At 36.2% G+C, this 9719-nt stretch overlaps 1 protein-coding gene across 2 annotated transcripts; it reads right to left on the reverse strand.

Moving 5' to 3' along the window:
• Window positions 1–1609: 1609 nt before the first annotated feature.
• LOC115986936 (L-ascorbate oxidase-like) lies at window positions 1610–6056 on the reverse strand. Of its 2 annotated transcripts, XM_031110364.1 has the most exons (6): window positions 5886–6056; window positions 3982–4146; window positions 3720–3812; window positions 3409–3621; window positions 3144–3323; window positions 1617–2762 (listed from the first exon to the last, which is right to left on the reverse strand). In XM_031110364.1, the coding sequence occupies exons 2-6, from the start codon at window positions 4024–4026 to the stop codon at window positions 1806–1808; spliced, it is 1488 nt and encodes a 495-aa protein (XP_030966224.1). In that variant the 5' UTR covers window positions 4027–4146; window positions 5886–6056; the 3' UTR covers window positions 1617–1805. The 2 variants fall into 2 exon arrangements, with proteins under 2 accessions (XP_030966223.1, XP_030966224.1); XM_031110363.1 differs by lacking the exon at window positions 5886–6056 and having other exon boundaries at window positions 1610–2762; window positions 3982–4818.
• Between the last annotated feature and the right edge of the window lie 3663 nt (window positions 6057–9719).

The raw sequence follows: 9719 nt of genomic DNA on the forward strand, positions 1-9719 counted from the left end.
GCAGATAAGGATGGTGATGATGGTGCTAACGATGATGATGAGGACGAGGATGCTAGCTCTTCCAATGATGATGAGATGATGCCCTCTCGATGACTTACCCTTTGTCATTCATGACAAAAAGGGGAAGTAGTTTTGAATGAGAGTAGTCTTGTATTTAGAGGGAGAGTTAGCATAGGATAATTTTTGTTAAGGGGAGTGTCTATATATTCTTGAGGGATGTAGTAAGGATTTTATGTACTTTTCTTTTCTTTCTTTTTGGTTACATTATCTTTTTGTACACCGGTCTTGTGACCATTTATTTATGACATACATTGTATTTATTTTCATCTATATATATATATATATATATATGATGTATGTTGTTTTTCACCTATCTCTTCATGTGTTATTTCTTTTCTCTCTTTATACACATGTTTCTTTATGTATGCTATCTTTATTTCTATTTCATACTAAGATGCCTTGATGAGTTTTGTTTAAAGTGTTTCAGAAAGACAGGTTGTGAAAATCTATTATGCCATGAACTCTCTTCTTGCAAAGTTTTTCAAGAGTTTGTGTTAGGATTAGATTTTTTTTATAATTCAACAAGTGATTATGAGTTTAGTGATTTAAGACTTCTTTCATGATTCATTTGTTTGTTGTGGTTTTGTCATGGATTGCCAAAGGGGGAGATTGTTAAGATATATGTAAAAAGTGTTAGAAACATATGTGATGTAAATTGGCTAATCCTTCGACAAAACACACTTTACTTGTAATTGGGTAGATCTAGGATGGGTTTAATACTTCAAGACACAAGTTTTCAAGTTTAGTATTGAAGCCATGCAAATTACCTATGTCAAATTTATTTTTCACTGCATTTAACTTAGTTGATGATTTGTTTGTGCTACCATCCTTATTACATATAATTGAATCTAATTAATTCACTTGACTAATTAATTGATTTAGTTACCAAATGGGTCAATACATTCTTGGCCTATCAAAAAACATTAAGGAAAAAAGAATAAGAATTCTCTTCCTCTTACCTCTCCATTCTATCTTCCTTAATTTAAGAATGTGAGTCGTTTCCATCTAATTGTGTTCCTAGAATGAAAGCCTCTTCTTTTCCATTCTAAGTTGTTTGTTCCTAGAGTGTAGCCTCTTTCATTATGAGAGGTGTGTAAGTGTTTAAAGGCCCATCAACTTCCAACGATTGATTAATGTGATCCTAAGAACTTACCAAATTTAGCTACTCCGTCATTTACCAACTTTTTGCTCTCATTTGTAATTGTTCCATTGTAGTGGTTGATATATAATTTACTACCTTATTGTTTCTTATTGTTTATTTTCCCTATTATGTATGAGCCACACGTGAATTACATATTTATTTATTTAATTTTTTTTTCTGTTTGTAGATCTCAGACGAAGCATTTACTTATTCTAAATAATTCGACTGTCCACATCATCACATGCGCTTGAGACAAGACAGTCAGTTGAGCTTTCAAACAGTATCCAATCGGAGGCACAAGTCCGGATTGAACATTGGCCCAACTTTGAGATCAAGTAAGATCCGGCCCAAGTAAATGTTGGCAAAGTTGAGTAAAAGGCTTTTAAAGTCGTACAAAACTAGCAATACTGCAAAAGTACTAACACACACATTCTTTTCCAATAAAACAGATAAATTAAAATAGACAATGTTTTGGGGCCTCCCAAAATTGAATATTGGATGTACCATACAACACAGAAGGAATAACAATACAGGCTTGTTTAAGGAAAATGGGCTTAATCCACATTAGTTAATACAAAATATTCACTCATCTCATCTTCAAAACTTAAGGATTGATCATGTGTTTAGTTTTACCACAGCCCATAATAGACTTTGGCAAAGTACCCACTTTGTCTATTCCAGCTTCAAACACAACTCCCATGCCCATATAGAAGTGAGACTCAATATGACAATGGAACAACCAAACTCCAGGATTATCTGCCCGAAATCTCAAAGCAGTCCATCCATACGGATATAGTGGCACAGTATTCCTCATGATTGGATTTGCGAGGTTATAGCTTTTTGCGTCCTTTGTAATATTGAACTTACCGTCTCCATAGCCTAATATCCAAAAGTCATGGCCATGCAAATGCCACGGATGTGTCTCACTTGTAGCATTGCTCATAGTGTTTGCATTTTGAAGTATAATATCCACTGTGGTATTGAAGTCTATACTATAAATGGGATTACTAGAAGTGGCATTTTTATTCTCAGCTATGCTGTATATGTCATAATTTTCAACATCATAAGTATCCGGAGGTGGGTTTTGATCAAATGTATCAGTGAAATTATGTTTTAGTGAAACAAGGAAAGGAGTAAGTGGAAGGCTAAGTGATATATTATTTAAAGACCAGCGGTAAATACCATTGACCAAATTTTGTGTGTTGAGAAGCACAATGACCCTATCCGATGTAGGAGGCGGTGCTGTGACATAGTCATGGTGGGCTTTGATGGCACGGCTTTGAGCCAATTTTGAAGCCGTGTCATTCCAAAAAGGACCAGTGGTTGGTTCTGTTGTTGGGTATTTGTAGTGATAATTTGGATAGTAATTGAAGATGCCTAGACCAGTTGGAGTTGAAGGTTTTCGGCCAACAACATTAGTTGTGATCCAATAGTTTCTTTTAGAGTCTTGGTCTGCTTTTACTATCACTGAGTATGTCTCACCAGAATTTATGTATAGGTTCTTTGTTACAAATGGCTCAACAAAGCTTCCATCCGCTTCAACCACAGTCATGTTATGGCCCTGCAGCATAGATCAGAAAGTCTGTTATGAAACTTTATGACATTAATTATGTGGTAACCCAAAAATACACTAGTCACATATGGCATTTTGCTCCAAAGGAACAAATCAAGTTATAATCAGAGTTCCTCATAATCACTTATATAGCCTAACTCAGCCTAATAATTATCTGACGTAAAACCCAACACATGACAAAATAACAAACACTTAGGGCCGTTTGGATTAAGTGGAAGGAAGAGGAAACAGAGGGGAGGAGAGTAGAGGTGGTTGAAAATAGGCTAATTTTGTATTAATTCCACTTTACTCTACTCTACTCTACATCCGCTCAATCCAAACGGACCATTATGTAATCAAATGGAGATAATCCAAGATATCAAAAATTACCTCAATTTCAAAGCTCAATGCCGATAGAGAAGTCAAGCTGGCAATCCTTAGTCTATACGTTTTTCCAGGGACTACTGTCAAAGAATAGGGAGAGCAATCTGAATTTGTTGCATTACAAACTCCGGAAGCTGTGTCTGCAGCAGAGCAGTTAAACCTTCCTCTTCCATTTATCAAGAGTGACTGAAAAGTAGATTAAGAAATATTGTTATGGTTTTATGTGAAACCACATTTCTATTTTTATATGTAGTATGATGAAATCTGTTACCTGTGGTTCTCCTACCCATTTAAAGGGAATGGAAGATAAACCTACGGCTTCTTCGTAAGTACTACCGTGATACCAATCTTTAAGAAGAATGGTATGGTCATGATCATAGGCAAAGGGCTCAGAAACTCCATCAGGTAGTTTTACAATAATGAATCCATACAGCCCCGCTGATATTTGCATTCCATAATGCGCATGGTAAAGATATGTCCCAGCCTACATTTTCAAAATCATAGTGTTAGGAAGAAAAAAAAAATTGTTGGTACTGAAATCTGAATGGATCTTCTTGCAATGTTTGCTAATTTGAGACTTACCCTATCAACTACAAACTTGTAATCCAAGGTTTCTCCGGGCATAATTGCACATTGAGTAACTCCATCAGTTCCATCATGCCAAGGTGTTCCATACTGTAGCCAAGCAAGCACAAACAAAGTTGCAATAAAAATAAAAATAAAAAATAGAAATCAAAATCTCAATAATTAAGAACAGTTCGGTCCTAACTTTTTTTGTCTGTTACTTTGTTTTCAACAGTGGAGTTTAGTAATATGAAAAGCACAATGTAAATAATGACAATACCTGTCGGATTCCATGCCAATGCACTGCAACATTCTCAGTTAACATAGTGTTTGTAAGCCTAACAACAACTGTATCTCCTTGTTGTGCATAGATTGTAGGCCCTGGAGACTCCCCGTTGATTGTTATAGCTAGCTTCTTGTAGCAATCTGGAAATTTATAGGTATACTTCACGTCCCAGACGTGATAGTGAGTTTTTGCCTCAACGGTTAGAACATTGATTGAATAAAAGATACAGAAGACCAGCAAAGAAATAAAAATTTTTCTACATTGTTGAGTCTCAACCATGTTTGAAATTCTGAGAGCTCTGAAATTGAACTAAGTGATGTAGATAGGCACCACGTATGGATTTTCATTACAAGAATGCTCATCTATTTATAGGAAGTTTCAAAGTTTGGGTCAAGTCTGATGGCAAAAAATTATATTTCTGACAGTGTCTTATTGTACACTAAAAACAATCTCAACAATGGAGATTTTTTCATGTCCAAAAAAATAAATAAATAAACAGAGGTGAGAACAGACTGAATTTGGGACCAATGAAAATGCGCGCCACTATGTTCCAAAATTTAAATTTTAAAAAAAATTACGTTGTTGATGAATTAGTTTTATGTCAAAAAGGAAAAACAAATCTGGTAGGACATATGATGGCTTTTTTGGTCCATGTGTAGGAATGCCTTTCCCCAGAAGTTCGAAAACTTTTTTGAATCTTAATTAATTAAAAATATCTCAGCCATCGACCGTTGTGTGGAAACAAAGAATATATAAAAGTTTAAAAGAAAAAGAAAAAACTTATCAATTGCACGATCATAGGGAGAAGATAAGTATGAGAAGAAAAATTATTGTCAAAAAAAAAAAAAGTATGAGAAGAAATTCTGTAGAGACATGTGAAGCACATGCGTATGTTCGCGCAATAATGTTTTGAAAATATAAATCAGATGTAGCCACGAAGTTATCCAAATTGTCGGTGTTACTGAGTTAAATCATTGAGCATGTGGAGCATTGATTTTTTTTGTGTGTAAGGAACAGAAATACAAAGATGTAAGACGACAACTGATTGAGTGTTTTAAAAATGAGCTGTGGAGAATCGAGGATGATTTATTATTTGAACAAACAACGTTCAATTCATGATAATTTCTTTTATTATCGGATTTTAATTAATTTTTAGTGTATGTTAGATTCAAATTCTAAACATTTTTTATTTAAAGATTTTAGACTTTATCGATTAAGTTAATTAGAATTCATAAAATTTGAAAATTAAAATTAATGCTAAACTAGTTTTACATTTTTTGATTTACACGTTTTAACTATTATTCTTCTATTATTAGAGAGTGCAATATCCTGTTTAGAGTTGCTGATTTCTTATTGTAAAGGAAATCAAGTAGCTGATTTCTTTAAAAAAAAATTTGGATGCAACTAAGAACTCTCTTAGATTTTGGTATGTTGAACTTGTATACGACGCATTATGTAAATATTTGTAATAATTCTTATGCTTAATTTAAATATACCCAAATAAAAAAACCAAGAATCTAAATAACTAATGAAACCTAATATAAATAAATAATATAATTTTAGTTTTCTTTCTTTTTTATTTTTATAAAGAAAATAGACCTTTAGTCAATATATAAAGATTTCCATGGAGGTATGCACGTAGTGCACCATAATAATATCTCCTCATTTGTGATATCCATCACGATGATCGCATCGAGATTCCATCCTTTCAAACGGTAGCCTTAAACTTTGATAAAAATGTTATATATACTAAAAGCTCAATCCTCACAACCGTAAGGAGTCCACTTTACCATTAAGAGGCTAATCACTAGAGGTACCTCCACTCTACCGTGAAAGCTACACATGTAATCACTCTATTACCAAAAATAAAAATAAAAAGTAAGAAGTCATTGCAGTACCTGTATATTCGTGAAAAATCAAATCTTGTTGATGATGTGGGTTGACGCTTTATGATATTTTCGAGAAAGATCTTTAGAATTTAAATTTCCCATCTCTTAGCTACTGAACTTAATTAAAATAAAAAAAATAAAAAATAAAAAATAAAACAATAAGAAGAGGGAACTGATCAATGCCCACCTTAATTAGGTTTTTCCCAAAAAACTTATAAAGGAATATTAACCCTGAACAATGCCACCCTTACCATGAATGATAGTACATGTTCTAAGTACAAATTAAATAAGTAGTACAATAAACGTACGAAAATAAGAGTACTACAACTAAGTGTAATGTAGTACACTTTTAAAAAGTGGTTTAATAAAGTCCCATATAAATTGTAACTATAAGAGCATCCGTAGCGATTGGTGTAAAAATTATGTCATTTTATCATACCAAATTCTTACTTTATTATTTTACCACATCATTTTACAACATCTCATTTATCAGATGTTTTATAATTCAATTATATACATTAAAATAATATTTACTACACATTAAAAACACAAAATGACATATGTGCCAAATATATGCAACATATGCAACATCGCCTAGGGAGCTATTTTTTGTGTTTGGTGTGGGATATGTGTGTAAGCGACTAAATTTCTAGTTTGAAATTAATCAAACAAGCAAAATAGTTTCACAAATGTGAATTCCCTTAGGGGTACGGAAAGCTGTAAGCTGCTCATCCTTAGGATTCATTCGAATTTGGTTGTAACCCGAAGATCCATCCATGAAAGATAAAGCTTCATGACCAGTAGTGGCATCAACCATGACCTCAGTGATGGGTAATGGAAAATCATCCTTGGGACATGCATTGTTCAAATCACGAAAGTCAACGCACACTCGGATTTGTCCATTCTTCTTTTTGACAGGGACAATGTTAGCGATCCATTCGGGGTACTGTACTTCACGAATGAAGCCTGCTTCAATGAGCTTATTGACCTCGGTTTCTATTTGAGGGATAAGCTCTGGCCGAAAGCGTCTTTGAGCTTGTTTGACTGGGCGCACACCCTTCTTTATTGCCAAATGGTGTAGAGCAATACTCGGATTGAGCCCAGGCATTTCCTTGTAAGTCCAAGCGAATACATCTTTGTACTCTACTAGGAGCTTGAGGTATCCTTCTTCTTCTTCAGGGGTAAGAAGCGCACTGATGAAAGTTGGCCGGGGTTCTTCATCAGTTCCTAAATTGATCTCTTTAAGTTCATCAACTGTAGCTTGTCCTCCATCTTCCAAGGCTAGAGGAGCTTCATCGACCTCTTCATTGGTTGCTTCAGCATCTGACAGTGTACCCTCTTCTATTGTAATATGAAACGAGGATGATACCTCTTCAATTTCCTCATCATGGACGGGTGACTGACTTGTATGTACAATCGTTCGTCTTTTGACTTTGAGTGATCCTTCAGTGTTGATTTCCAAGGTAAAGTTACGTTTCATGCGTGAAGGAATGCTATTGCGGATCTCATCATTAGCTTTCTGCTTCCCTTGAACGTCAAAGTTTATTGAACTTTGAGACTGACTATCAATAGGCCTTTTCGTTGCCCCCAGTCGATCAAAAACTGATTTACAAGCAAGAGTGCCCCGATTTGGTGTTAAACAAGTTGTATTTAACCTGTCAAACACTATGATTCGTGATGACGAGGTCTCGATGCGATCAAACACTGAGACATGGGGTGAAGAATGATCTTTTCTTTGATTTGAACTTTCGCCAACCTCCACCGTTATGTATTGGGAACTCGAAGTATCGCTTCTTTTCTTGATCCATATCTGAGCTGGTTGTTCGGGAGTATAACCTAATCCGGTCTTTGGGATAGGAATTTCATGCCCTTCAAGCCGCATTTTTCTTTGTGTTTTGCTAAGGCCATGCATCTTTTCTCCGATGGCTTCTGGAATTAGCTTCCCTAAGTCTTCTTGTTTTGAGAAATCATAGCCTGCTTTGGCTAACAGCCTATATGCCTTTGGGTCGAACCATTCTTTCGTCCGCTCACTTGGTAGAATACCATGCTCTATCGGACTTTGCGAAGACCTCACAAATCCATTTAACGGCTTCGAGGGCAAAGGGTTTGTGGATGAAGTTAAAGGCATGACATGATTTTCTTTCAATATGGCTACATCCTCCATTGTGAGCTTTGTAGGTCTCCCCATGTCTTTTGTAGGTTGAAGGCATTCCGCGAATGGTGATTGTCCATTCTTGCGATGTGATAATGGTATATACCGGAGGAAGGGTTCTGGGCCTTTCTTTGGGGAAGAAATGTCCTTTTTGGCGATGAATTTAACATGCTCCTTTTCATCCTGTTTACTTTTCATAGACGGGATCTCAACTGGAAGAACCTCGCTAGAAATGTCTTCTTTTGCATAAAATTTTGCATCAGCAAAATGAGCTTCGGTTTCTGCAAAAGGCTTTAAATCGGCATCGACCTTTTTTATTCCATTTTGAAAGAACTTGAAGCATTGATGCAAGGTTGATGGCACTATTCCATTTTCATGGATCCAAGGACGTCCTAACAACATGTTGTAGGTCGTCTTAGCGTCAATGACGTGGAACAAGACGTTGCTTTTCAATTCTCCAATGGATTTCTAGGTGGATCAGTCCGATTGCACGTTGTCCTCCTTGATTAAAACCTTGGATGACCAAACGACTGTGTGATAATTCTTCCATAGTAAAACCTAGTCGTTTCATGGTCATTTTTGGAAGTATGTTAACGACTGAACCTCCATCAACTAGGATACGCTCGATCCTTTGTTCACGAGCATAACCAGAGACATAGAGTGGGCGATTGTGGGGCTTAGAGCCTAACAATAGATCCTCATCAGTGAAAGTCAAGTCTGGAGAGCATGCGTAATATCCCTGTGTTTGTTGAAGCGTATTGGTATGAGGGGCGTATATCTCTGGCTCTTCAAGAGCTCGGGTGAGCACTTCTTTTGGTGATGTGGAGGATTGCAAGGGTTCAACTTCATCGACCTGAGATTCGAGTTCCTCCAAAGATGACAAGGTCTCTTTTGGATCATCATGGTCAACGTCCTCCTTTTCGTCCTGGATTTCGCAACGAGAAATTGTGTGGACGGCCTCGGCTGAGTCATTTTGAAAGAATTTTCTGGGGAAGAATTCTTCCAATGTGATGAGCTTTCGAGACTTTTGGGTTTGTGCTGAATCTTCATATACTTTTGTTCCCAGTCTCCCTTGCCTCTTATAACTCATTCTTTTTGACCAAGGTTGAATCTGCTTTTGTGCTCTTTTGGACTCTTGGGTGATCAAATGAAAAGGGAATGCCCGTTTCTTCTTCCATCTCTTGCGAACAACCATTGTCCAGCCTTCTTCCTCATCCATCATTGACCTTTTATCATCATTTGAATTATAATGAGGTGTTTTTTGTGAGAGCTGAACTTGAACTGGTTTTAGAGAACCAAATTGGATGAGCGTGGTATTTTCCCCTTGCTTAGTAGTCAGAGACAGAGAACTAGGTAACCCACAAGAAAATGTGACAAGGTTTAACTGAGCAACATCATTAAAATCCAAGTCGATTTTCCTTTCCTTGGCTAGCTTTATGATGAGTTCTTTAAGAACAAAGCATTTTTGGATTGGATGACTTATGATGCGATGATACTTACAATAGTTCGGGTCATCAACTTTTCTCATCTCTTCCGGTCGTTTGCATTCTGGCAATTCAATTAATTTCAACTTGAGCAGTTGTTCTAGCATTTCAGGCATATCGGCGTCTAGGAAAGGATAGACCTTTTGTTCCCATTCCTTAAGTGATGAGCGACGCGTTTCACGTTGTTGACCTCCTTCGGGCCTCTTT

The sequence above is a fragment of the Quercus lobata genome, chromosome 4 (assembly GCF_001633185.2).
Source record: "Quercus lobata isolate SW786 chromosome 4, ValleyOak3.0 Primary Assembly, whole genome shotgun sequence".
NCBI lineage: Eukaryota > Viridiplantae > Streptophyta > Magnoliopsida > Fagales > Fagaceae > Quercus > Quercus lobata.

Excerpts from the sequence above, each read along its gene's own strand:
- LOC115986936 (XM_031110363.1), bottom strand. The coding sequence starts at position 4,266 with ATGGTTGAGACTCAACAATGTAGAAAAATTTTTATTTCTTTGCTGGTC. Across the intron at positions 3,324-3,408 it reads AATGGGTAGGAGAACCACAG|TCACTCTTGATAAATGGAAG; the intron begins GTAACAGATTTC and ends TCTACTTTTCAG. Across the intron at positions 2,763-3,143 it reads CATTGAGCTTTGAAATTGAG|GGCCATAACATGACTGTGGT; the intron begins GTAATTTTTGAT and ends TCTATGCTGCAG.